The sequence below is a fragment of the Callorhinchus milii genome, unplaced genomic scaffold (assembly GCF_018977255.1).
Source record: "Callorhinchus milii isolate IMCB2004 unplaced genomic scaffold, IMCB_Cmil_1.0 Scaffold4, whole genome shotgun sequence".
Taxonomy (NCBI): Eukaryota; Metazoa; Chordata; class Chondrichthyes; order Chimaeriformes; family Callorhinchidae; genus Callorhinchus; species Callorhinchus milii.
The window spans coordinates 190,427-217,998 of record NW_024704745.1 but is presented as its reverse complement, the minus strand read 5'-3'; the positions used below and the strand labels follow the sequence as shown (position 1 = coordinate 217,998).

The following is a 27,572-nucleotide window of genomic DNA, read 5'->3' as shown; positions in this document are numbered from 1 at the left end:
CAGAGAGAGAGAGCGAGAGAGGGACAGAGAGAGTGAGAGACTGAGCACCATGAAACAACACTCAACAAAATAAAGTTGTGTAGATTTTTCATAAAAAATCGATTTCAATAAAATGTTAAGGTAAAAAAACAAGCAAAATTATGCTTGTTTTCGAACAAGATGCACAGAAATTGCTTTAATGAAAAATCAAATAAATATTTCTAATGTAGTTTTTAAAAATTTACTTTTTAACAATTTAATATGTAATGTCATAAAATCATTAAAATTGTTAGAATGTATTCATATATGTATATGAATTCCTGTGCATCTTATTCAAAATCAAATTAAATTTTAATGATTGCCTTTTTAATAATTTTAATAATTTTATTTATTTTAGTGTACGATCTTTTAGTGAAAATTCTAATATTTTGTTTTGCGTACCAATCTGAAGTTAAATTATATTTTCTTACATTTCTATTCACATTAGCATCCTCGTTTTGTAAACGCTGTAAAATAGCGAACAAAATAAAATTTTGAATGTTTAATGTCGAAAGGTAAAATAAAATCAACTTCGAACAACTTTTCCATCGAAAACATATTTTCTGTAATATGGAGTGAGATAAATGTTTAGATTTTTTTAATCATAAGAAATCATTTTTAAAAATAATTGAAACCAGTTGGTCAAAACATTCACAAAATAAAGGTGCCGTGATTTTCTTCAAATTATTGTGTGAAATTAAATCGTAATTGTTATAATGATATTTGAAACCATCTTCCCATCAAATTATTATTTTTAATTCCTGGAAAAATCCCAGTGAAATAACTTGTCAAGTTTTTCGTAGCACCGTGAGTTATGTGAAACAACATTCAACAAAATAAAGTTGTTGATAATGTTAATAATTTTAATTATTTTCGTGTACGAGCTTTTAGTGAAAATTAAAAAAAATTATTTTGTCTACCAATCTGAAGGAAAATGATATTTGCTGCGATTTTTAAATTTCTGTTCACAGAAAGATCTTCATTTTGTAAACGCAGTAAAATAGCAAATACAACAATATTTTGAATGCTTAATGTAGCAAAGTACAATAAAATCAACTTCTAATGATTTTTCCATCAAAAACATATTTTCTGTAATACTATCGAGTGTTTAGATTTTTTTATTGTAAAGAAATCATTTTATAAAAATAATTCAAAACTGTGGGTCAAAACATTCAGAAAATACAGGTGCCGAGATTTTCTTCAAATTATTAAGTCAAATTAAATCGTAATAGTTATAATCGTATTTGATAAGATCTTTCCATTAAATTAATGATAGAATTATTTTTAATTCCTGGAAAAAAACCCAGCGAAATAAATTGTCAACTTTTTAATAGTACTGTGGTTAAATAAAATAACATTCTACAGAAATAAAGATGTGCAGATTTTTTTAAAAATCGATTTAAAAAAAAGCTTTTACTTTTCAAAAATTTCAAATGTAATGTTATAAAATTATTAAAATTATTAAAATTCCTGTGCAACGTTCTCAAAAGTAAGTTAAATTTTAATGAATGGATTTTAACACTTCTATTTACCGAAAGATCCTCATTTTATAAACGCTGGAAGACAGCGAAAACATTTTTGATTTTTTGAACAATGAAATCAGCTTCTAACCCTTTTTCCATAAAAAGAAAATTTTCTGTCATAACATCGAGTGAGATAAAATGTTTAGGTTTTTAATTGAAAGAAATCATTTTATAAAAATAATTCAAACCAGTGGCTCAAAAAGAGATGAGAGAAAGAGAGAGAGATCGATCGATCGATCGATGCACGGACGGACGGACGGACGGAAGGATGTTGGATGGATGGATGGATGGATGGATGGATGGATGGAGATGGATGGAGGACGGAGGGGGGGGGGCGGAGAGGAGGAGGATGGATGGATGGATGGATGGATGGATGGATGGATGGATGGATGGTGGATGGATGGATGGATTCATAGATGAAAGATGGATGGATGGATGGATGGATGGTTGGGTGTGATGGATGGATGGATGGATGGATGGATGGATTCATAGATGGATGGATGGTTGGATGGAAGGATGGATGGATGGATGGATGGATGGATGGATTGATTGTTGGATGGATGGATTCATAGACGGACGGACGGACGGACGGACGGACGGACGGACGGACGGACGGACGGACGGACGGACGGACGGACGGACGGACGGACGGACGGACGGACGGACGGACGGACGGACGGACGGACGGACGGACGGACGGGCGGACGGACGGACGGACGGACGGACGGACGGACGGACGGACGGACGGACGAAAGAGAGAATGAATGAAAGAGAGAGAGAGAGTGTGAGAGAAAGAGAGTGAGAGACTTCCCCAGGAATGTCATCGTTGGTTTAGGCGTCTCTGGGTCTAGACCAGCCAGTGTTAATATGTAATTTAGCACCTATCATCCCTTGCTCACACTCCTTAATACTTCACACCTCCTTTTAACACCTACTTCCCCAGGAATTATGTTGGGAAATTAAATGTTAGAGTCCGTTTTTGATAAAGAAAGCATATGTTATTTTTTCCCTAATAATCTATGATGTATTATTTCTTCCAGTTTCGTTTTTACAAATGAGAAAAGAGAAAAAATGTAGATTAACAACAAGCTGTGTCCCTCAACAGCCCTGATTAACCAGCCCTCTGCAATTTCTCACAAAATGCAGCAAACTTCTCTACAATTTTTGGTAAATATTTCCACACTTTTCTATTGGCCCAGGCTATGAGCAATAGTTAGACAATCTCTACAGGACAAGTCGAAATCTGTAGCTTAGAGTTTAGTGCACTCGCCTTGCAAGTGAGAGGACCTTGGTTTGATTCCTGGGCAGGACAAACCCTTACTCCACACGTTTACCCAGCAGTAAGCAGGGTAGGAGGATTGAAGGATCACTCTTCCAATCTTCCCTTCAAAAAAATTTGGTCACTCAATCCACGACTGTTTGTGGGCACATCTATGAGAAGTGCACGTGTCTTGAGTCACTCCAGCTCAGGGTTTTTGACTTGGCTGCTGTGTTTCGCCCACAAAATACACTTTGCAGCATATTCTGTGAAATGCTTTGAGATGTCTCAAAGATGTGAAGGATTATTATTATATGTTTTCCATTTTCCTGTTAAAAACATTTATTAAGGCTTTGACCAGTGGTTTTCGACCTGGCTCAGGGGTGCTGTGAGGGTCTGCACGCAGTACAATAGAGACCGGGGGCTAAGTGGTGTTATTCAGTGTCCCTTGGCCTAACTCCCCACCATTAGCAGGTGACATCCAGCCATTCGGCCCCTGCTCTATCAAACTGCATCCCAGAGTCTCCCCTCCCTCCCTCCTCCAAGACCATCTCAAAACGTCTCTTAAAATGAGCTTTCAGTTGTCATCTTCCATCGCCCTCCCANCCCCCCACCCCCGGTTTGAGGAATGATTACTATCGTGGTGAGACTGACACTGATACTGGGTTAATGTAAACTGTGGTTTGTTGGATTTTGCTCTTTTTTCACAGGAGAGAGAAATGTCAGTATCTCTCTTACAGCCTCCTCCCCTCCAACACCACACACAGACACATACACCATACACACCACAAACAGACACCATACACACCACACACAGACACATACACCATACACACCCACACAGACATATACACCATACACACCCACACAGACATATACACCATACACACCACACATATACACCATACACACCACACACAGACACCATGCACACCACACACGCATACACATCACCCACACACAATAACAACAAAATGACATTTGTAAAGCCCTTTCACGTCTGGAGGACGTCCCAAGGCGCTGAACAGACAGTGTTTTGGACCCGAGCCGGGAGTCAGGATCAGGGAGGGTGGAGAGTGGGGGAGAATCAGGATGATCAAAGGCATGGTCGAAGAGATGGGTTTTAGAGGGGGTGAGGTGGAGGGCCTGCGGGGTGGAGTTTCAGAGAGAGGGGGCAGAGTGGCTGAAGGTCCGCCCGCCAATGGTGGAGCGAGCAAAGCAGGGGATGTGAAGGCCGGAGCTCTTTGAGTGGAGGGAGCGAGCAGGTTGTTAGGGGGTTAGGAGGTGGTAGAGATAGCGGGGAGCGAGACCATGAAGGGCATTGAAGGTGAGGATTTTGAACTGTATGCTCTGTGTGATGGGAAGCCAGTGGAGTCGGGCGAGGATGGGGGAAATGGGGTCACGGAGTTTGGTGCGGGAGAGGACACGAGCTGCAGAGTTCTGGATGATCTGCAGCCTATGGAGGGAGGAGTTGGGAGCCGACAAGCCGGGAGTTTGCATAGTCGAGCCTCAATGTAATGAAGGTGTGTGTGAGGGTCTCGGGGGCTGCGGTGTGAGACAGTGGCGGAGCCGGGTGATGTTACGGAGGTGGGGAAGGCAGAGCGGGACACGGCGTGGATGTGGGGTAGGAAGGATAGTTGAGGGTCAAACAAGACCCAGGTTCTGGACTGGCTCAGAGAGGGGAAGTGAGCCCCATGGATGGTGATGCTGTCAGTGTCTGAGGTGAGGAGGCGCTGACGGAGCCAATCAGGAGAGCCTCGGTCTTTTTGACATTCAACTGAAGAAAGTTAGTTCTCATCCAGGACTTGATGTCTGTTCCTCCATTCCTCTGGCTCCGGCCTGCTCCACATCCCCCGCCCCAAACCGTCCTACCATCGGTGGCCGGGCCTTCAGCCTCTCAGCCCCGAGGCTCTGGAACTCCATCCCCCAGTGCCTTCGCCGCTTCCTCCCTTTGCTCCTTCAAGGTCGGTCTCAAGACCTTTCTCTTTGACCGAGCCTTCAGCTCCCCTCTCGACTCTCTACCCCTCCTCGCTCCCTCCCTTCCCTCCCCTCACCCTGACCGTTTCCCCCTTCCTCGCTCCCTCCCTCCCCTCCCCTCACCCTGATCATTTCCCCCTTCTCGCTCCCTCCCTTCCCTCCCCTCACCCTGACCATTCCCCCCACCTGCTCGGGTCCTGACCCAACTGTCCAGCGCCTTGGGATGTTCTCCCGACGTGAAAGGTGCTCTATAAATGAAATCTTATTGTTGTTGTCTGACAGACATTCTGTCAGGACAGCAGTGGGTCCTGGAGTCGAGGATGAAGGCAGAGAGGCAGAGTTGGGTGTCGCCCACATACATGTGGAAGTTGACCCCATGTCTGGATGATGTCACCACCACTCACATCACTCACATATAGAGACACACCACATACACCACTCGCACACAGACACAACACTCATACACCTCATTCACACCCACACCCACACCATGCACTCATCACTCACACACCACTAATTCTCAGTGTGAATTGTAACAGGTGGGTGATTTGCAGAGGACAAGGAGAGTTGGTGAATTGGTTGCATTTTATGTTGTTTTATTAATCTCTACAATACACCGGTTTATTATGAACAACCACAACAACAATTAGCATCTAGACAGCGCCGCTCAGGCAGGAAAGTGCCAGAGCTCTTTAATCTCTACACCATGAAGCTCTCAGGGTGATCAAGTTGAAGGTGATCTTTCTATGCCTTGGCAGAGTGTCCCTGCATACCATGGACTATTTTCTTTGCTGACAGCAGTTGATTGCTTTGTTCTGACAGATGTTGTTCTGAGCACTTATTCTCGCATTTTAACTGTAAAATCAAGAAATTCCAGCTTCAGGAAGAGAGAATTTGCACTTTTATCACGTCCCAATTTGCACCCAATGACTTTCACATCAGGAGAACATCCCAAACGCTGGACAGTCAGGGATTTGGACTCGAGCTGGGGGCTGAGATCAGGAGGGGTGGAGGGCAGGGAGGGTCGAGGTAGGAGGGTGACTGAAGGTTGAAGAGGAGGGTCTTGAGATAGGCAAGGGAGGGAGTGAGGCGAAGGGATTGTGGGATGGAGTCCAAAGGGTGGAGGCAGAGAGGCTGAAGGTCTGACCGCCGATGGTGGGGCAGGGCTGAGGTGGTGTTAGTAGGTGGTAGAGACAGGGTGTTGCAACAACCACAACTTGCATTTATATAGAGCCCTCACTCGGGTAGTGTCCCAGAGCAGTTGAGACCATGGAGCTGAGGTCAAGGATCTTGATGAATCCTTTGGGGGATGGGGAGCCAGTCAAGCTGGGTGAGGGCGAGAGGGTCATAAGGCTGATCATCCCATCCTTGTCCCACAAACAGCCATGAAGTGAATGAGAGGTTTTGTTTGGAGGATTGTCGGCCAGGACACTGGGAGAGAGACAGAAACTCCTTTCTCTTTTCCAATGGTGCAGGGGGATCTTTAACATCCACCTGAACAGACACAGCTGGGGGAGCCCTGCATTATCAGAGTTGCTATCCTTCATTAAAGGACGTTAAACTGAGGTCCCATCTGTCTGTTCAGGTGGACCTTAAAGATCCTGCGGAGTTTCTCTCTCCTGGTGTCCCTGGTCAACAATCCCCAAATAAAATTTGGTCACTCACTACATCACTGTTTGTGAGACATTGCTGTGTGTATTGTCTGCCCCATTCATCTACAAAAAATGTACAGTCACTGCACTTCACAGTAAAAGCTCTCCCCCTGACATAAAGGAGCAATATCAAAAGTGCAGATTATTATTATTGTTATTATTATTACTGTGCTACAGAGTCAGTCTGCACTGTCAGCTCAAAGGCATTGAGTATAAAAACAAAGTTACACTGAACCTTTACAAATCACTGGTTAGGCCTCAGCTGGAGTGTGGCAGCACACTTTAGGAAGGATGTCAAGGCCTTGGAGAGGGTGCAGAGGAAATTTACTAGAATGATACCAGCGATGAGGGACTACAATTATGCGAAGAGACAAGAGAAGCTGGGATTATTCTCCTTGGAGCAGAGAGGGTTGAGGGAGATTTAATAGAGGTGTTCAAAATAATGAGGGGTTTTGATAGAGTAGATAGGGAGAAACTGCTTCCTCTGGCGGGTGGGGCAGCAACCAGGATACAGATTTAAGGTAATTGACAAAAGAACCAGCAAAAGACGAGGAGACTTTTTTTAACCCAGAGAGTTGTTGCGGTCTGGAATGCACGGACTGAAAGGGTGGTGGAAGCAGATTCGATAATAACCTTCAAAAGGGAATTGGTTGGCACTTGAAAATGAAGAATGTGCAAGGCTATTGGGGCAAGAGCGGGGGAGTGGGACTAGTTGGTGGCTCTTTCAAAGAGCTGACACAGGCACGATGGGCTGAATGGCCTCCTTCTGTGTTGTAAGATTCTATTATTCTATGAACCACCGGAATCAACTCACCGTGTCAGGCAGAGCTGAACTCATCATTAATGAAAAATGTGCTTACCAGACGCCTGTCTTGCAGATGGCCAGGGCAGCTGGTGTTTCACTGGAGGTGAAGCAACAATTTACATTTTATTAACTGTTCCTTTTTATAAAAATTGCATTTGATGTCATTGTCTTATCATATCATTGAGAAGTCTCAAAGCGCTTCACAGGATACACTGTAAAGTGGATTGACTGTATTTGTGGGTGAAACCCAGCAGCCAATTGCGCACAGCAGTAGCCCACAAATAGTCGTGGATTGAGTGACCAATTTTATTTGGGGGATTGTTGGCTTGGACACTGGGAAAGAGAAACTCTCTTCTCTTTTTGAATAGCACTGTGGGATCTTTAACGTCTCATCTGAAGGCAGCACCTCCGACAATGCAGCACTCCCTCCCCCCCCCAGCACTGCATTGGAGCGTCAGCTTATACTGTGTGATTCCAATTCTGACGGTGGGGTGAGTCGGCGGGGCGGAGAGTGAGTGGGCGGAGCAGAGAGTGAGTGGGCGGAGCACACAGTGAGTGGGCGGAGCAGAGAGTGAGTGGGCAGAGCGGAGAGTGAGTGGGCGGAGCACACAGTGAGTGGGCGGAGCGGAGAGTGAATGGGCGGAGCAGAGAGTGAGTGGGCGGAGCAGAGAGTGAGTGGGCAGAGCAGAGAGTAAGTGGGCGGAGCATAGAGTGAGTGGGCAGAGCACACAGTGAGTGGGCGGAGCAGAGAGTGAGTGGGCGGAGCACACAGTGAGTGGGCGGAGTGGAGAGTGAGTGGGCAGAGCAGTGAGTGAGTGGGCGGAGCACGGTGAGTGGGCGGAGCAGAGAGTTAGTGGGTGGAGCAGAGGATCCAGGCTGGAGAAGATCACTTTAACACTGGATCCATCCACATTGCCAGACTGAGATGGATAGATATTTGTCAGGTTGGGGTATCAAGGGATAAGGGCAAAGGTGGGTAATTGGAGTTGAGGTACAGATCAGCCATGAACTAATAGAATGGTGGAACAGGCTTGAGGGGCTGAATGGCCTCCTCCTGTTCCTATGTTCCTACATTGATTTTTGTTTGCCCAGCCAGGTATCTGACACACGCGGAAACCCATCACCATGATTAAGGGTCTCCAAACCAAGCTGAGAATTCCAAGCATCCCACCCACACATGGAAATCCCAGAGATAGATTGTTGGAATGGAATCCACACTCTCTCTCTCTCTCTCTCTCTCCCCCTGGAGGGACACATCTTGCTTACCTAATTCCGGAGAGTATTAGCTTCAGGTTGGCAAGAGCCAAGACTTGGGGGGACCCCAGACTGTTCGTTAGGGTAATTGCTGGAGCCTAACCAGCTAAAACCACATAACTTGCCATTGATATCAATGTCTGTCCAGCTTTCCTGCTGCTTGTCCAGTTAGGACCACCCTACCCGTTAGTTAGGGCTTTGACTGCAGGGTTAACAGGAGCCGAATGAGAGGTTCCCTGCCCCCAGTGACTGCTCCAGGTCCTCCATACCTAAATGGAGAGATTGCACTGAGACGCCCTCTGGGTTCATGACAATGCAGGTGAAGTTGGTGTGGAAATCTTCAGACTTGATCTGGGTGAAAAGCAGGTTCCTCTTGACAAAGTTTTGTCCATTTTTAGTGTGGAAACTGGGAGGAGAAAATATACCCACAAGATATACAGTCATTACACTACAGTATATTCTGTGAAGCGCTTTGAGGGATGACCAATTTTTTTTGAGAAATTAAAATCCCCCTGGAAAAGTGATCCGCCAATGGACCAATCGTGTTCCTACTTACTGCTGGGTAAACAGAGGCATGTAGAGTAAGGAAACTTGCTGACCTTATGCCCTGCCCAGGAATTGAACCCAGGTCCTCTCGCTTGCGAGGCAAGTGCTCTAACCACTGAGCTACAGGACCCCATGAGGGTTGGGATCAGGAGGGCAGGAAAGGTCAAGGTCGAACACAAGAGTCTTCAGACGTGACTTAAAGAGACAAGGGAGGGGACGAGGTGAAGGAATTGTGGGATGGAGTTCCAGAGGATGTGGGCAGAGAGACTGAGTATGATGCTGAGCCGGGGGGAGAGGGAGGTGACCATAGGCACGGTCAAAGAGGAAGGTCTTTAGGTGTGACCTGTAGATGGGGAAGGAAGGGGAAAGGCGGAGGGTTAGAGGGACAGTATTCCAGAGTTTAGAGGTCGAGTGGCTGAAACTCTTGTTGGAATGGAGGGTACAAGCGACAAGCATCAACAACAAATTATATTTGTGCAATCCCTTTCACGTCAGGAGGAAGTCCCAAAGCGCTGGACAGTCAGAGATCTGCACCCGAGCTGGTGATTGGGATCAGGAGGGGTGGAGGGAGATTGAAGGCACAGTTGAAGAGGAGGATCTTGAGATGGATCTTGAAGTTGGCAAGGGCAGGGGTAAGGCGGAGAGACTGTGGGATGGAGTTTCAGAGGGTGGGGGCAGAGAGGCTGAAGGCCCGCCCGCCAATGGCCCGCCCAACAAGCAGGGAGTTTGCATAGTCAAGCCTGCATGTGATGAACGTGTGTATGAGGGTCTCGGTGGCCTGCAGTGAGAGACAGTGACGGAGCCAGGTGATGTTGTGGAGGTGGGGAAAAGCAGAGCAGGTCATGGCACAGGTGTTGGGAAGGGCAGTTGAGGGTCAAACAGGATCCCGAGGTTCCGAATTGGCTCCATGAGATGTAGAGTGCATCCCTGAAGGGTGATGCTGTCAGCGCCCAAGATATGGAGGTGCTGATAGGAGCCAATCAGAAGCCTCAATCTTGTTGACGTTCAACTGTAGAAAGTTTGCTCTCATCCAGGACTTGATGTCTGACAGACATTCTGTCAGGGCAGCAGTGGGTCCTGGAGTCGAGGGTGGAGGCAAAGAGGTAGCGTTGGGTGTCATCCGCATACATGTGGAAGTTCACCCCATGTCTACGGATGATGTCATCATGAGGGAGCAGGTAAATGTTGAGAAGGAGGGGACTAAGGACAGAGCCCTGAGGGACGCCACACGTGAAGTTGTGGGGGATGGAGGAGAAGCCGTTAGTGGAGTCAAAGTGGAGATGGTGCGAGAGATAGGATTTGAACCAGACAAGGGCAGGTCCATGAAGGTTTTTTTTTTAACCTTGCATTTGATATAGCGCTTTTCACGTCGGGAGAACGTCCCAAAGTGCTTCACAGAACACACTATAAAGTGAATTGACTGTATATTTGTGGGCGAACGGGGCAGCCAATTGCGCACAGCAATGTCCCACAAACAGTCATAGATTGAAAATGACCAATTTATTATTGTTTTTTTTGGTTTTTTGGAGGGATTATTATTAGGCTCTGTGTGGAGTAAGGAAACTTGCCCAAGGTTTTGCCCTGACCTGCCTGGAATTGAACTCAGGTCTCTCACTTGCAAAGCGAGTGCTCTAACCACTGAGCTACAGGACTCCACGTTGAGCTGAGAGGAGAGACGGTGGAGGAGGATAGAGAGGTCAACAGTGTCAAAGGCAGCAGAGAGGTTAAGGAGGACAAGGCGGCAGAGAGAGCCCTGGTTGTAGATGGACAGAATGTCATTAGTGACTTTGACCAAAGGTGTTTCTGTGCTGTGGGCAGTTGAGTAGAGACAACGGGTGGTGGAGTGGGGGCTAAGCAGGTCAGAGAGGGAGAGAGATGCCAGGGCATGAAGGGATTTGTAGACGAATGAGAGGATCTTGAACTCGATCCATTCAGTGAAAGGCAGCCAGAGGAGCCTGGATAGAATGAGTAGAAAACACAGACACTCGCTTGAGAGGTGAGCACACTACCCACTATGCTACGGGACTTCACAAAGCAGTGTCATGCGTAAATTTAACTTGGGACATCCATGCTATTGTCCAATACTTACCTCTCATTGCTCTCTCTCACTCTCATGTCTGTAAACTTATCTTCGATGAATTCCTGGTTGGCAAGCCAATAAATTATTGTGGAGAAACTGTCAGAGAAGCTGGTGAGGGCTTGACAAGGCACCTCCAGATATTGACCTGCAGAGAGAGAAACATAATAATAATAAATATAGCAATAATAATCATTGCATTTGATACAGCACCTTATCACGTTGGAAAGACACTTCAAAACAGGATTTAGTGTGAAATGAAGTGACTGTGTATTTTTTGGGTGAAACGTGGCAGCCAATTGGGCACAGCAGAGTCCCGCAAACAGTTACAAAATGAATGACCTATGTTTTTATTATTTGGGGGATTGTTGGCCTGGACACTGGGAGAGAAACTTCCTTCTCTGTTTCGAATAGTGCTGCAGCATCTTTAACGTCCACCTGAACAGGCAGACAGGGACCTCAATTTAACATCTCATCTGATGGTCGCCACTTCTGATAATGCCTTCAGTAGCGTCTTATTACATTGAGACGTCTCAAAGCTTCACAGAATAGAACAACAACTTGTAGTTACACAGCACCCTTCACACAGGGTAGAGTCGCTGAGCACATGTCAGTGGCGGTGCACGAAGCCGAGTTGGGGAGAAGGTGACTGTAGGCACATTTGAAAGGGAAGGTGCGATCTGAAGATGAGGAAGGAGGGGGCAAGGCAGAGTGATAGAGGAAGAGTGGTCCAGAGTTTCGGGGCATAGTGACTGGAAACACGGCTACAAATGGTGGAACGAAGGGCTGGAGGAACATCCAGGAGCCCGGAGCCAGTTGAGCATAGGCAGCAGGTAGTGGATTAGAGAGTGAGTAGATCAAAATATACTGTAAAGTGCAGTGATTGTGTATTTTGTAGGCGAAACGTGGCAGTCAATTAGATAGAGAGGTGTTCCACACACAGTCGTGGATTGAGTGACCAGTTGATGTTATTTTGGCGGGGGAATAGGCAGTGAGTTACTAGTAAAGAAGGAAGAAGTGGAAGAGAGAGAACCCGCCATGTTAGTCAGGGAGAGGGAAAGGACTATAGTTACCCAGTTGAGCTGTGAACAGCTTGTGACGTGGGATAAGGATTTTCGGAGCTGTAACAGGAACACAAATATAGAGGTCAGACGTCGTGAGGTTAGAGGTCAGTCAGATACTGAGTGGTCAGACACCAACAGCTCAGATACAGAGAGGTTAGAGGTCAGATACCAAGACGTTCGTGTTCAGATACCAAAAGGTCAGATACAGAGAAGTTAGAGGTCAGATACTGAGAGGTTAGAGGTCAGATACCGAGAGGTCAGAATGGAGAGGTTGGAGGTTAAATACCGAGAGGTTGGCTGAGCTCTCCTGAAACCCAGGTAATGAGGAGGCAGCTCAGCAGGGCCAGCGAGTGGGCAAGCAGACCTCGTGGCCCTGAACACAAAGGAAACAAGCTGTTTAGTAATTCTCGCCACGGTGAAGGCTCCAGCCTGCTCTAGAGGGGCTGAGATTCTCACTTACTCAGACATTGTGTCGGTCACACATAATAATAATAATAATAATCCTTGCATTTGATACAGCACCTTATCATGTCTTCAAGACTTCTCAAAGCGCTTCACAGCATATACTGAAAAATTTGGTGACTGTATATTTCGTGGACAAAACCCAGCAGTCAATTGCGCACAACAGTGTTCCACAAGCAGTCGTAGATTGAAGTGACCAAATTATTATTAGTAATATTTTTTAAGAGATTATTACACCCTGAAAGCAATCCACCAATCGACTAACAACAGAGCTCCTACATACTGCTGGTAAACAGAGGCTTGTGGAGTAAGGATACTTACCTAAGGTTTTGACCTGCCCAGGAATCAAACCCAGGGATCTAACCACTACACTACAGGACTCCACACTGCACTACAGGACTCCACACTACACTACGGGACTCCACACTAAACTATAGGACTCCACACTACACTACGGGACTCCACACTAAACTATAGGACTCCACACTGCACTACAGGACTCCACACTGCACTACGGGGCTCCACACTGCACTACGGGACTCCACACTGCACTACGGGACTCCACACTGCACTACGGGACTCCACACTGCACTACGGGACTCCACACTGCACTACGGGACTCCACACTGCACTACGGGACTCCACACTGCACTACAGGACTCCACACTGCACTCCAGAAGTCCACTTAAAGAAATACAAAACAATAAGCCACTCACCAAGCGAGGAGTTTTGTTTGATGATCATTCCTGAGGCTGCGTTACTCAGTGTTGGTCAATGTGAGAAGCTGTGATTCAGAGTCTCTCACGCTGACAGTGTCTCTTTATATTGCTGTGCAGCCTCCCACCCAAACACATACTTCCTGATTTTGTTTTAGGAACCTTAAATACTCACTTGTGTGGCTGGACAGGGAATTCCGCAGTGCCAGCCACGTGTTTGTGCGTGTGCTGATCCCACCTCACATGGCCCTGGGAGCGAGCAGCTGATTATTATTAATAATAATCCTTGCATTTGATGCAGCGCCTTATCATGTCATTGAGATGCCTGAAAGTGCTTCACAGATTTATACTGTAAAGTGTAGTGACTATGTATTTTATGGGCAAAAACCAGCAGCCAATTGTGGACAGCGGTGACCCACAAACAGTCATAGATTTAGTGATTACAATTTTTGGGGGAGGGATTATTAACCTTGGAAAGCGAACAATAAATCAAATAAATCAATACAAATGACAATAATTCTGAGCTATAATAAAAATAATGCTTACATCTGGAGGATATCTCAAAGCACTTCACATGCTGGGAATCGAACCCAGGTCTTTTGCCTGGGAGACAAATGTTCTAACCACTAAGATACAGGACTCCACACAATCTTAACGCACTAAAAACTTGCAGGTCAGAGAGTTGGGAAGGTGCTAGTGGGTGAAAGGATTCCATATGTCCTGTAGTTCAGGGGTTAGAGTGCTTGTCTCACAAGCCAGAGGAACCGGGTTCAATTCCCAGGCAGAGCAAAACCTTAGGCAAGTTTTTTTACTCCAGCAGTAAGTAGAAAATTGGTTGTTTTTCAGCGCCTTGGAACGTCATTTTGTTGTTGAGGTTTGGCAGATCACTTTCCGGGGGTAATAATTCCTTCCAAAGAATAGTAAAAATAAATTGGTCACTTCAATCCATGACTGTTTGTGGGACACTGCTGTGTGTTTTACCCACAAAATATACAGTCAATTCACTTTACAGTACATTCTGTGAAGCGCTTTGAGATGTCTCGAAGGTGTGATAAGGCGTTGTATCAAATGCAAGGATTGTGGAGTCCTGTAGCTCAGTGGTTAGAGCATTCGCTTTGCAAGCGAAAGACCTGAGTTCAATCCCAGGCAGGTCAGGGCCAAACCTTGGGCAAGTTTCCATACTCCACACAGAGCCTAATAATAATCCCTCCAAAACCAAAAATAATAATAAATTGGTCATTTTCAATCTACGACTGTTTGTGGGACATTGCTGTGCGCAATTGGCTGCCGCGTTCGCCCACAAATATACAGTCAATTCACTTTACAGTGTGTTCTGTGAAGCGCTTTGGGACGTCCTCCCGACGTGAAAAGCACTATATCAAATGCAAGGATTATTATTCTTAGTAGTAGTAGTAGTAGTATGTGAGGGTGAGAATCTTCATCAGTTTGGGGACAGGGAGCCAATGGAGGAACCTACAGGAACATACAAGACACACGAGAGAAAGGAATATACACAACACGTCAAGATGGAAACATACAGGAAAACAATGGGACCCGCAGTCCCAGGGCGCTGGACAGTCAGGGATTTGGACCCGAGCTGGAGTTTGGGATTAGGAGGGGTGGAGAGTTGTGGTAGGAGGGTGACCAATGGTGCGATCAAAGTGAAGGGTCTTGAGAAGGGCCTTGAAGAAGACCAGGGAGGGGGCGAGGCGGGCGGACTGTGGGTCGAGTTCCAGAGGGTGGGGGTAGAGAGGCTGAAGGCTTGCCCGCCAATGGTGGACATGGACCAGTTTGGAGCCCTCAGAGCAGAGGGAGTGGACAGGTCAGTAGGGAGGAGCAAGGGCTTCGAAGGTCAATGTGAGAACGAGCGAGTGTCTCTGACAGGAATCGGTACAGAGTTCCTCGCAAGGACTCATGGCTTCTTGTTTTGGGAACCGGACAGTCAGGGGGAGGTTGTGAGGAAGGTCACTTTCTGACATCGGAGCCACATTTCCTGGTGAATATCTGACTAAAAATCTGTTCCATTACAGCCACAGGCGTAACTGCTGAGAAACGAGAAGTCCCTGCTTGCTGACTGAAACTCCCCTCAGTGAGTGGGGTCACCCCCCATTACCTTCCTCAATCTCTGGCTGAGTATTCTGGCAATGAGCCAGCGAGGTGGCAATGACTCAGCTCAGGCCGACTCTCCAGTTGGGGGATCCAGGTAAAACCAAGGTCCCCCTGTGGCCTGTTTAATAATAATAATAATCCTTACAAAAAAAAGCAAAATGCAAAGTACTGCAGATGCGGGAAATCTGAAAAAAAAGGTTGCTGGGAATACTTACTTTGTTGTGGACCCGAAACGTTGACTCACTTTCCTTTCTCCATAGATGCTGCCTGACCTGCTGAGTGTTCCCAGCCACTTCTGCTTTTGTTTCCATAACAATCCTTGCAATTGATATAGCGCCTTTACAGATTATACTGGAAAGTGAATAGCTTGTGTGTTTCATGGCCGAAACGCAGCAGCATCCCACAAACAGTCGCGGATTGAGTGACCACAATTTTTTTAAGAGATTATTATTACCCCCCAGAAAGTGATCCACCAATCAACAACCAACTTACTACTTACTGCTAGGGGAACAGAGAAGTTTGTGTGTGTGTGGAGAAAGGGAATTTGCCTAAGGTTTCCTCTGACCTGCCTGGGAATCAAGCTCAGGTCTACTCTCACCACTGAGATACCCAACTCCATTGTTTATGTGGAATGTTGCAACAACAACAACAAAATTATATGTGTTTAGCGCCTTTCACGTTGGGAGAACATCCCAAGGCGCTAGACAGATTAGAGTTGCGGACCCGAGCTGGAGGTCAGGTCAGGGAGGGTGGAGAGCAAGGGGGGAGTAGAGAGATCGAAAGCATGGTCGAAGAGGAGGGTCTTGAGATGGGTCTTGAAGAAGGTGAGGGAGAGGTGAGGCGGAGGGACTGCAGGATACTGTTTGCAAAAGAGAAGGGAGTTTCTCTCATCTGACAATTCCTTCAGACAACAATAATAAAAATAATAATAATCCTGGCCTTTATATAAACACCTTTTTTCTGAAGGGAAAGTGACCTGCCAATGACTAACAACCAGATAAAATTTTACTTTTCAAAATGCCTAAGAAGGAGTAAACTAAAGGATTGCTTTTAAAACAGCCAAAACAGACACGGTGGGGGCCGAACAGACTGAACTGAACATGGCAGCCATTTTTAATTGATTGGTGGATCGCTTTTCCGGGGGTAATAATCTCTTCAAATTAAAATAATAATGTTGTCACTCAAACCACGACTGTTTGTGGGACGCTGCTGTGCGCAATTGGCTGCAGCATTTTGGCCACAAATATAGTCAATTCATTTTACAGTATATTGCATGAAGGGCTTTGAGACGTGTCAGTGAAATGCAAGTATTATTATTATTTTGTCCATACAGCGCAGAGCTGAGGGGTCAGGAAAGTGATTATTGTAGGTCTTGCTGCCTTTGTCACCACTCTGGGGATGTCTGTTCCCTTCTTGCAGTCACGGAAATAGCCTCCCAAAAAGACTTGTGACCAAACTTCTTTTTTGATAACATTTCTTTTTGCACATTCTTTATTCAGACACCAAGGGGTGCTTGCTGGACCGCAGGAGGCACTGAGTACGGGAAGTTTCTGTCTCTAACCGCAACCACAGTGAGGGGAGGACTCAGATCAAACCCCAGCCCTAACCAGCGCAGCCCTCACTTCTTATTGGAGACACGTTTGCAGGAAACCATTACATTTTACTGAGCTTCTTAGAAGTGGAAATTCTGACAATTCTCTTAAATAATAATAAAAGAAAACAGCAGAAAATTTGGAATGGGGAGTGAGCACCAGCAGAGACATGATGGGGAGAGAAAGCAGGGAATGGGGTTAGAGTAGAGAGCTCCAGTGGGGGAGCGAGCCCCAGCACAGACATGATGGGGAGAGAGCAGGGAATGCGGGATTGTATAAGGGTTGGGAATAATAGCCAAACCCAATCTGGTCCCCTTTCTCCCAATGAGGGTGCGGTCACCAGATGGTAATCAAGATTGAAAACTGTCTGGCCAGTTTTCCCGCTGCTTGTCCAGCTAGGACCACCCTACCCGTTAGTTAGGGCTTTGGTTGCAGGGTTAACAGGAGCCGAGTGGGAGGATTCCCTGCCCCCAGTGACTCGTTGGCCCTTCCAGGTCCTACTGATGAACCAGGCCGGGCTGTGCTGTCATCAGCAGTGAGTCCCCTGGAATACTGCAGACAAGAACAACAACAAAATTACATTTGTAAAGTGCCTTTCACGTCGGGAGTTCGTCCCAAGGCCCTGGACAATCAGTGTTTCGGACCAGAGCTGGGGGAGGGTGGAGAGCAGGTGGGGGAAGGAGGGTGATTGAAGACATCATCGAAGAGGAGGGTCTTGAGATGGGTCTTGAAGGTTGCGAGGGAGGAAGCGAAGTGGAGGGACTGCAGGATGGAGTTGCAGAAGGTAGGGGCAGAGTGGCTGAAGGCCCACCTGCCAATGGTGGGGCGGGCGAGGCAGGGGTCATGAAGCAGGCTGGAGCGTGGTGAGCAGAGGGAGTGGGCAGGATGGTAGGGGGTTAGGAGTTGGCAAAGGTAGCGGGGAGCAAGGCCATGGAGAGCTAAGGTGAGGACCAGGATCTTGAACTGTATCCTCTGTGTGATGGGAAGCCAGTAGAGTCGGACGAGGATGGGGGTGATAGGGACACGGAGCCTGGTGCAGGAGAGGACACGGGCTGCAGAGTTCTGGATGATCTGCAGCCTATGGAGGGAGGAGTTGGGGGAGGCCGACAAGCAGAGAGTTTGCGTAGCCGAGTCTTGATGTAATGAAGTCGTGTGTGAGGGTCTCAGCGGCCTGCGGTGTGAGACAGTGATGATGGAGCCAGGCGATGTGGAGGTGGGGGAAGGCAGAGCGGGTCATACCACAGATGTGGGGTAGGAAGGATAGTTGAGCGTCAAACAAGACGCCAAGGTTCTGAACTGGCTTAGCAATGTGGAGTGGATGGTGATGCTGTCGGTGCCTGAGGTGAGCAGGTCCTGACCGGAGCCAATCAGGATGGTAGGGGGCCTCAGTTTTGTTGATGTTCAACTGAAGTTTGCTCTCATCCAGGACTTGATGTCTGACAGACATTCTGTCAGGGCAGCAGTGGGTCCTGGAGTCGAGGGTGGAGGCAGAGAGGTAGAGTTGGGTGTCGCCCACATACATGTGGAAGTTGACCCCATGTCTGCGGATGATAATAATAATAATAATAATAATAATCCTTGCATTTGATATAGCGCTTTTCACGTCGGGAGGACGTCCCAAAGCGCTTCACAGAATAGACTGTAAAGTGAATTGACTGTATATTTGTGGGCGAACGCGGCAGCCAATTGCGCACAGCAATGTCCCACAAACAGTCGTAGATTGAAAATGACCAATTTTATTATTGTTTTTTGTTTTTTGGAGGGATTATTATTAGGCGTGTGGAGTAAGGAAACTTGCCCAAGGTTTCGCCCTGCCTGGAATTGAACTCAGGTCTCTCACTTGCAAAGCGAGTGCTCTAACCACTGAGCTACAGGACTCCACACCATGATGTCACCAAGAGGAGGAATATAGATATTGAAGAGGACTGGACCGAGGACAAAGCCCTGAGGAACACTGCAAGAGATCATCCGGGGGCTACAAGAGAAACTGTTTGTGGAGATGAAGTGGAGGCTGTGTGAGAAGTACGATCTGAACCAATGAAGGTCAGATCCGTTAAGGTGAGAGAAGAGGTGGTGGGTGAGGATTGAGTGGTCGACAGTGTTGAAGGCAGCAGAGCGGTCGAGGACGAGGAGGGAGAGGGAGCCCTGGTCGCAGATGGACAGAATGTCATTTATCACTTTGACCAGGGCTGTTTCTGTGCTGTGGGCAGCACGAAAACCCAATTGGAGGGTTGAGAAGGGAGTAGAGGGAGAGGAAGGAGCGAAGCTGGAAGGCAACGACCAGTTCCAGGACCTTGGAGAGGAAAGGGAGTTTGGAAATGGGGTTGGGGGGTAGTTTGAGAGCAGGAGTGGGTCCAGGAATGTTTTTTTAAGGATAGGAGTGATGATGGCCATTGTTAATGGCATGGGAACAGTACCAGTGGACAGGGATAGGTTTATAATGTCTGTGAATAGAGGGGCAAGGAGGAGGAGCTGGGAAGTAAGGGGTAGGGATGGGTAGGGGCCGGGGTGAGAGGAGACGGGGAGGGGGTAGTAGACGGAAGGGCTGAGGTAGCTGAGCGGATCCCCTTGTCTTAGAATTCGAGAAGGTCCAGCATTGCCTCGCAATTGGTATCGGAGGAGGATGGGCAAGGCATGAGAGGATAGGTTGAAGAGCCTGAGGTTGTCCTTGGTCTCCAAGATTTGCCAGATGTGCCGATGGACTATTAGGTTTGATGCGAGCCTTAAGTGAGCGGAGGTACCAGGGTGACTTTTATGAGTAGAAGACAGTTTGGGAAGAGGGGAGCAAGGGCATCAAAAGTGGAGAGGGAGCTGTGGAGAGTGACCGAGCAGGATAGGTCATTGCAGGAGGATGCTCAGAGGGGATGGAGTTCAGATGCCTCCAAGGCAGCCGGGGGTGGGGGGGGGGGGGGGGGGGGGGAGAGATTCTTCTCCAGGGGTGGTACGAGATAGAGGTGGGTTGGGTACAGTGGGGAGAGAGATTGAGGAGTTAAGGGAGATGAAATGATGGTCCGAGATGGCTTTGTTGGTGATGATGAGGTCCGAGATGGTGAGGCCCCAAGTGATCACCAGGTTGAGGGGGTGACCACGCACATGGGAGCCGGAGTGGATGTACAGGGAGAGATTGAGGGAGAAATCAGCAGTAGAGCAGGAGGGGGTGAAGTAAAGGTTGAAGTTGCCTAGGATGAGGAGGTGTTTGGAGCAGAGGGAGAGGGAAGACAGGAGGGTGGAGATGTCAGGGAGGAAGGTGGGGAGAGCTTGCGGGGGCAATAGATAACGAGAATTTTGAAGGCAAGGTTGAAGGGTGATGAAGGGTAAGATGCTCAAAGGAGGGGAAGATTCCAGAGTCAGCGGACAGGCCGAGCAGGGACCAGGAGATGAGAGCCACACTGCCACCACGGCGGTTAGGTCATGGGATATGTTGGAAGGACCCACCTGGCTCAGGAACCGGACTAGAGACTAACAGAGGGCTGGCTCAATTCCTCAACCTTTCCTCCCTCCCCAACAGAAGAACAGTCACTGGAGGATTACCCTCTGGCTTGACCTCAGGGTACTGAGACTGACTTCTAAATTAGCTGAGCCCAGCCCCTCCCGGGAGCACAGACCCAGGTGTGACTCAGCTCAGTTGTGATCAAACACCAGACTTTAATTGAAAACATCAGGTGGATCCTGTGGCAACAGTTCATTCACTCTCACTCCAGATGTGATTCAGTCCAGAGGTGTCCCTCACTCCAGAGGTGTCCCTCACTCCAGATGTGATTCAGTCCAGAGGTGTCCCTCACTCCAGATGTGACTCAGTCCAGGAGTAGCTCACTCCAGATTTGGTTCAATCCAGGTGTGGTCCTCATTCCAGGTGTGGCTGTCAGCCCAGATGTTTCCCTTAGTGAAGCAGACTTCAAGGTGGCTCAGGGTGAGGGAAGGTCAGTGTAAAAATAGGGTTTGTGTATAAAACACCCACGTCACAGATTCTCAGCCTGACTTCCATAGGGGCGCTGAAAAGGGGAGGAGCCTGGTCAGGGGGGGCTGATGAGGGGGAGGAGCCTGCAAGGGTGGTGGGGGGTCATCCAGTTTTGTGGATTAGTTGCTATTTGCGATTCCTGTTATCGATAATAAAATAATAATCCTCGGATTTGATATAGCGCTTTTCACATCGGGAGGACGTCCCAAAGCGCTTCACAGAACACACTGTAAAGTGAATTGACTGTATATTTGTGAGCAAATGCAGCAGCCAATTGCGCACAGCAATGTCCCACAAACAGTCGTAGATTGAAAATGACCAATTTATTATTGTTTTTTGTTTTGGAGGGATTATTATTAGGCTCTGTGTGGAGTAAGGAAACTTACCCAAGGTTTGGCCCTGACCTGCCGGGGATTGAACTCAGGTCTCTCACTTGCAAAGCGAGTGCTCTAACCACTGAGCTACAGGGCTCCACTATATCATGTTTGAGTCCCACCCCAGCCGACCGATCAACAAAATAATAATAATTCGATAACATTGTTATTGTTATGATGATGTCTCTGTGCCCATGCCGTGTCTCTGCCCACGCTGTGTCTCTGTGCCCACAAAATCTCTCTGTACCCACAGGCTTGTTTACAAGTGGTTCCTGCTGCTCTACAAGCTGAGTTACGGTACAGGGATCCTGGGCTATGCTGCCGTCATGTTCACACTGTTTGGTCTCAACTTCTTATTTAGGTAAGAGATCTGATTCTTTGTTGAAGGGATTATTACCCCCGGAAAAGTGATCCGACAATTGACTAACAACCAGGTTCCCACTTAATGCTAAGTAAACAGGCATGTGGAGTAAGGAAACTTGTCTCACCCTGCCTGGGAATTGAACCCAGGTCTCTCGCTTGCGAGGCAAGTGCTCTAACCACTGAGCTACAGGACTTCACAATGGGAGAAGTAGCCAAGCAACCAATGTCACATCACAGTCACATCGGTTGGTAGCTGTCTTGCTGTCAGTCAGATTGTGGGTTTAAGGCCCAGATCAGTGCTGGAGCTGTTCTGCCTTGTTGGAGGTGTTTTCCTTTAGATGAGAAGTTAAACCGAGCTGCCGTCTGCGTGTTTGGGTGGACATTAGACATCCAATGGCGCTGTTGGAAAAGAGCAGGGAGTTTCTCTCTCCCAACGTCCTGGTCGACAATCCCCAGATAAAATTGGTTGTTCACTCTGTTTGTGGGACACTGCTGTGCGCAAAACTGGCTGCCACACTTAGCCCACAAGATACACAGACAATCCACTTTACAGTATATCCTGTTTAGGAGTCCTGTAGCATAGTGATTAGAGCTCTCACTTCGCAAGTGAGAGGCCCTGGGTTTGATTCCTGGCGGGGTAAAACGTTGTTTATTATATTATTATTAGGCAAGTTTCCTTTCTGCATATGCCTCTGTTTACCTAGCTGTAAGCAGGAACCCAGTTGTTAGTAATGGCAGATCGCTTTCTGGGGGTAATAATTCCTCCAAAAGAAGTAATAATAATTTGGTCACTCAATCCATGACTGTTTGTGGGACACTGCTGTGCAGAATTGGCTGCCACACCTCGCTCACAAAATATACAGTCACTACACTTTATAGATATTCTGTGAAGCGTTTTCAGACTGGAACTGTAATGCATCTGTGTGTCAGCAGGTGGAGCAGTTTATGCTTAAATAAAGTACAGTGTTGCTATCTGATACAGTCTTCATGTCGTTTAGACGTCTCAAAGCGCTTCACAGGGTGGACTCTCCTCCACCTTCCAGCTCCTCTCCCAACGCAGCAGCACCTACAGCGACTGTGTTTTGCAGGCTAATCAAATAATCCTTATATCTGATGCAGCGCCTACAACATCAAAATGTTCTAAAGCAACTCACAGTGAATTGCTACCGAGTGTAGTGACTGTGTGTTTGTGCTCAGCAAAGACTTGAAATGAGGTGTTTTTTATCTGAAGGATGTTGGCCAGGACACTATTGGCTGCTGCGTTCATCACGAAAAACACACAGACACTGCACTTTCCAATAAACACTTTGAAACTTCTCAACTATGTGATAAGGAACTGTATCAAATGCAAGTAAGATTTATTCCAGTGTCCAGAAATCTTTTATGTTCAACTGAACAGCTGACAGGTGGGACCTTGGTTTAACATCTCGTCTAAAGAAAGACACATTCTATCCCAGCCCTGCACTGGAGTTCAGTCCTGATGTATGAGTGGAGTCCTGTAGCTCAGTGGTTAGAGTGCTCGCCTCACAAGCAAGAGGACCTGGGTTTGATTTCTGGGCAGGGCGAAACATTGGGCAAGTTTCCTTACTCAGTCAGGTTGTCTCTGGTTACTTAGTAAGTAGGAACTTGATCCGAGGGCAATAATCCATCCCAAAAAATTAATCCCAAAAAATAATAAATTGGTCATCCAATCCATGACTGTTTGTGGGACACTGCTGTGTGTAATTGACTGCCGTGTTTCGTCCTGAAAACGCACAGTGACTACACTTTAGCTTAGCGGTTAGGGCACTCGCCTTGCAAGCGAGAGACCTGAATTTGATTCCCAGGTTTGACAAAATCTTAGGCAAGTTTCCTTACTCCACACACCTGTTTACCTAGCAGTAAGTAGGAACCCAGTTGTTAGTCGATTGGCGGATCATTTTCTGGGGGTGATAATCCCTTCAAAAAATAATAATAATAGTTTGGTAACTCAATCCACAACTGTTTGTGGGACACTGCTGTATGCAATTGGCCGCCCACAAAATATACAGTCAATTCACTACAGTATATTCTGTTAAGCTCTTTGAGACATTTTGAAGATGTGATAAGGCACTACATCAAATGCAAGGATTATTATTAGTAGATTAAGTGTAAAAGACCCAATGTGGAACCTGAACCCACATTGTGTCACTCGAGTTGAGCGAGTCATTGACCGAGATACTGACTGAGTCAGGCTGATGCAAACTGTGGATGCCCTTTACAATAAGTCTTACGCTCAGTGAGTCAGTAATTTACGTAAGGTTACCAAAAAGGCTCAGTGAGATCTTAGACTGGTTGTTAAGCAGTGTGTTATTAGGCTGTGGAACATTGCCAAATTAAGCAGAATTCAGAAAAGGGAATTAGACCAATATTCAAAAAAGGAAATGTGTAGTTCTGTAGCTCAGTGGTTAGAGCACTTGTCTCGCAAGCAGGAGACCTGGGTTTGATTCCTGGGCATGGCGAAATCTTAGGCAAGTTTCCTTACTCCACTTCACTCTGTTTACCTAACAGTAAGTAGGAACCCAGGTTGCTTTCCGGGGGTAATAATCCTTCAAAATAAATAATAATTTGATCACTCAATCCACACCTATTTGTCGGGCGCTGCTGTGTGCAATTTGCTACCGCGTTTCAACTCACTTTACAATGGAGTCTCAAATGCAAGGATTATTATTATTGTCTCCTTTTCTAACTTATTCCTAATCAAACCCAGGCCCTCTTGCTTGTGAGGGGCATACTCTAACCACTGAACTGCAGGACTCCACGACTGGGAGCTCAAAGCCCTGACTTGGGAGGTTGAACCCACAACCTCTCCATTTTTTGGGGGGTTCAGCTGGGTGTCTGACACATGTGGAAACCCATCACCATGCTTAAAAGCCTCCAAACCAAGCTGAGAACTTGCTGCATCCCACCTACACATGGAAATCCCACAGATAAATTGTTGGCAAGCTTTCCCGCTGCTTGTCCAGTTAGGACCACCCTACCCGTTTGGGCTGTGGCTGTGGGGTTAACAGGAGCCGAGTGGGATGTCTCCCTATCCCCGGTGACTGGTCGGCCCTTCCAGGTCCTGCTGATGAGCCCGGCCGGGCTGTGCTGCCATCGGCAGTGAGTGCCCTGGAGTCCTGCGGCCCCTCCCGGCTCAGGACCCGGACTGGAGACCGGCACAGAGGTGGGGCTTGATGGCGAGGTGAGAGTGGGAAAGCCTGAGCCGGGCTGACACTTGCAGTTGTGACAGTGATAGTTAACCCTGGGTTTATCAGTGAGTGGTGACATTACCTTGTTGACACATTACAGAATAAAGCCAGAGGAAGCCATGGACTTTGGGGTGTCGCTACTGTTTTACGGGCTGTATTATGGGGTGCTTGGCCGCGACTTCGCCGAGATGTGCGCTGACTTCATGGCCTCCACTGTGGGGGTAAGTCCCCGACTGAGTTACTGGGGATCTGGGGGAGTGGTTGGGGCCAGTAAAGTCCTGCACACAGCCATGTGGTGAATTAATGAGAGATTATCGGCCAGGAAACTGGGAAAGAGAGGGAAACAGAGAGAAACTCCTGTCTTTTTTCCCGATAACACCACAGGAACAGGGCACAGACGGGAGCTCAGTTTTTAACTTCTCACCTGAAGGACAGCATCTCTTACAATGTGGCACTCTCTCTCTTCCCACCAGCCTGGACTGTGTGTCAGAGTGAGTGTGTGTCAGAGTGAGTGTATGCTAGAGTGAGTGGGGTGTCTGTTAGAGTGAATATGTCAAAGGGAGTATGTGTTAGTGTGTGTGTGTCAGAGTGAGGGTGTGTCAGAATGGGTGTGTGTTAGAGCGGTTGTGTGTTAGCGTGGGTGGGTGTTAAAGTGACTGTGTGTTAGTCAGTGTGTTTTACTGTGAGTCTGTAAGAGTGAGTTTGTGTGAGAGTGAAGGTGTGTCAGAGTGTGTGTGTGCTAGTGAGTGTTTGTTAGTGAGTCTGTGTTAGGGTGATGGTGTGTTATCCCTCCACAGTATCGCTCCCCCCCCACTACCTCTGCAACCTCCTAACCCCCTTCCGTCTTGCTCGCACTCTCCAGCCTGCTTCACGTCCCCCACATCACTCGCCCCACTATTGGCGGGTGGGCCTTCTGCCATTCTACCCCCATCCTCTGGAACTCCAGTCCCTCCGTCTCGCCCCCTCCCTTGCCACCTTCAAGACCCATCTCAAGACCCTTTTCTTTGACCATGCTTTCGATCGCCTTGTATCACAACCCTGTATGTGAATGTATGTTTGTGAGTATGTGTTTGAGTGAGTGTGTGGGTGGGGGGTGGGTCACAGTGTGGGTGGGGGGGGTTCACAGTGTGGGTTGGGGGTCTCAGTGTGATGTCCTGTGTTGCAGTATTATAATGCCTCAGGGATCCCGACGAAACACCTGTCTGACGAGATTTGTGCCGTCTGTGGTCAGAAAATCTTTGTGGATGTCAATGAGGAGGGCATCATAGAGAATACCTACAGGCTGTCCTGTAACCATGTGTATCCTTCAGCCCCCCCCACCCCTTGCCTCACATGGGGGAGAGAGCAGGGGATGTGGGAAGAAGGGGTTGGGGGGGCTTGGGCTGGGGGGGTGGGGGCGCTGGGGTGGCGGCGCTGTGGCTGTGGCGGATGGGGGGACTGGGGGGTGGGGGCCTGGGGGGGTGGTGGGGGTGGGGGGGCTGGGGGGGTGGGGGGCTGGGGGGGTGGGGGCGCTGGGGCTGGGGGCGGTTGGTGGGGGGCTGGGGGCGGTTGATGGGGGGGGTGGGGGCGCTGGGGCTGCGGTGGGGGGTGCTGGGGCTTTGGGGGTATGGTGGGAGCGCTGGGGCTGGGGTGAGGGGTGCTGGGGCTTTGGGGGGTGGGGAGCACTGGGGCTGGGGGGTGAGGGGAGCACTGGGGCTGGGGGGGGTGGGGGGAGCACTGGGGCTGGGGGGGTGGGGGAGCACTGGGGCTGAGGGGAGCACTGGGGCTGGGGGGAGCACTGGGGCTGGGGGGGGTGGGAGGAGCACTGGGGCTGGGGGGGTTGGGGGGAGCACTGTGGGTGGGGGGGTGGAGCTGGTGTTGTCCTTGACTTGTGGACGGTACAGATTCCATGAGTTCTGTATCCGCGGATGGTGTATTGTGGGGAAGAAGCAAACGTGTCCGTACTGTAAGGAGAAGGTGGACCTGAAGAGAATGTTCAGCAATCCGTATCCTTCCGCCCCGACTAACCCCCCTCCTCCGCACAGCGTATCCTTCCTCACCGACTAACCCCCCTCCTCCGCACAGCGTATCCTTCCTCACCGACTAACCCCCCTCCTCCGCACAGCGTATCCTTCCTCACCGACTAACCCCCCTCCTCCGCACAGCGTATCCTTCCTCACCGACTAACCCCCCTACTCCGCACAGCGTATCCTTCCTCACCGACTAACCCCCTCCTCCGCACAGCGTAATCCTTCTTCACCGACTAACCCCCGCTCCGCACAGCGTATCCTTCCTCACCGACTAACCCCCCTCCTCCGCACAGCGTATCCTTCTTCACCGACTAACCCCTAGACTCCGCACAGCGTATCCTTCCTCACCGACTAATCTCCAGCCTCCGCACAGCTTATCCTTCCTCACCGACTAACCCCCCGCCTCCGCACAGCGTATCATTCCTCACCGACTAACCCCCCCACCTCCGCACAGCGTATGCTTCCTCACCGACTAACCTCCAGCCTCCGCACAGCGTATCATTCCTCACCGACTAACCCCCCACCTCCGCACAGCGTATGCTTCCTCACCGACTAACCTCCAGCCTCCGCACAGTGTATCCTTCCTCACTGACTAACCCCCAGCCT

General features: G+C 48.4%; 2 protein-coding genes across 3 annotated transcripts; one reads left to right on the top strand and one right to left on the bottom strand.

Annotated features, from left to right (window-relative positions):
• Positions 1-5,371: 5,371 nt before the first annotated feature.
• On the bottom strand, positions 5,372-13,660 carry LOC103189431 (interleukin-1 receptor type 2-like). Of its 2 annotated transcripts, XM_042334702.1 has the most exons (7): positions 13,353-13,660; positions 12,461-12,547; positions 12,184-12,231; positions 11,123-11,258; positions 8,757-8,893; positions 7,289-7,330; positions 5,372-5,631 (listed from the first exon to the last, which is right to left on the bottom strand). In XM_042334702.1, exons 1-7 carry the CDS (start codon positions 13,378-13,380, stop codon positions 5,615-5,617), a joined length of 495 nt encoding a protein of 164 aa, XP_042190636.1. In that variant the 5' UTR covers positions 13,381-13,660; the 3' UTR covers positions 5,372-5,614. The 2 variants fall into 2 exon arrangements, with proteins under 2 accessions (XP_042190636.1, XP_042190637.1); XM_042334703.1 differs by lacking the exon at positions 12,461-12,547.
• Positions 13,661-21,579: 7,919 nt separating this feature from the next.
• On the top strand, positions 21,580-27,151 carry LOC121848054 (RING finger protein 121-like). Its single transcript, XM_042333979.1, has 4 exons — positions 21,580-21,746; positions 25,058-25,178; positions 26,123-26,256; positions 26,841-27,151. Exons 1-4 carry the CDS (start codon positions 21,580-21,582, stop codon positions 27,001-27,003), a joined length of 585 nt encoding a protein of 194 aa, XP_042189913.1. The 3' UTR covers positions 27,004-27,151.
• Positions 27,152-27,572: the final 421 nt, after the last annotated feature.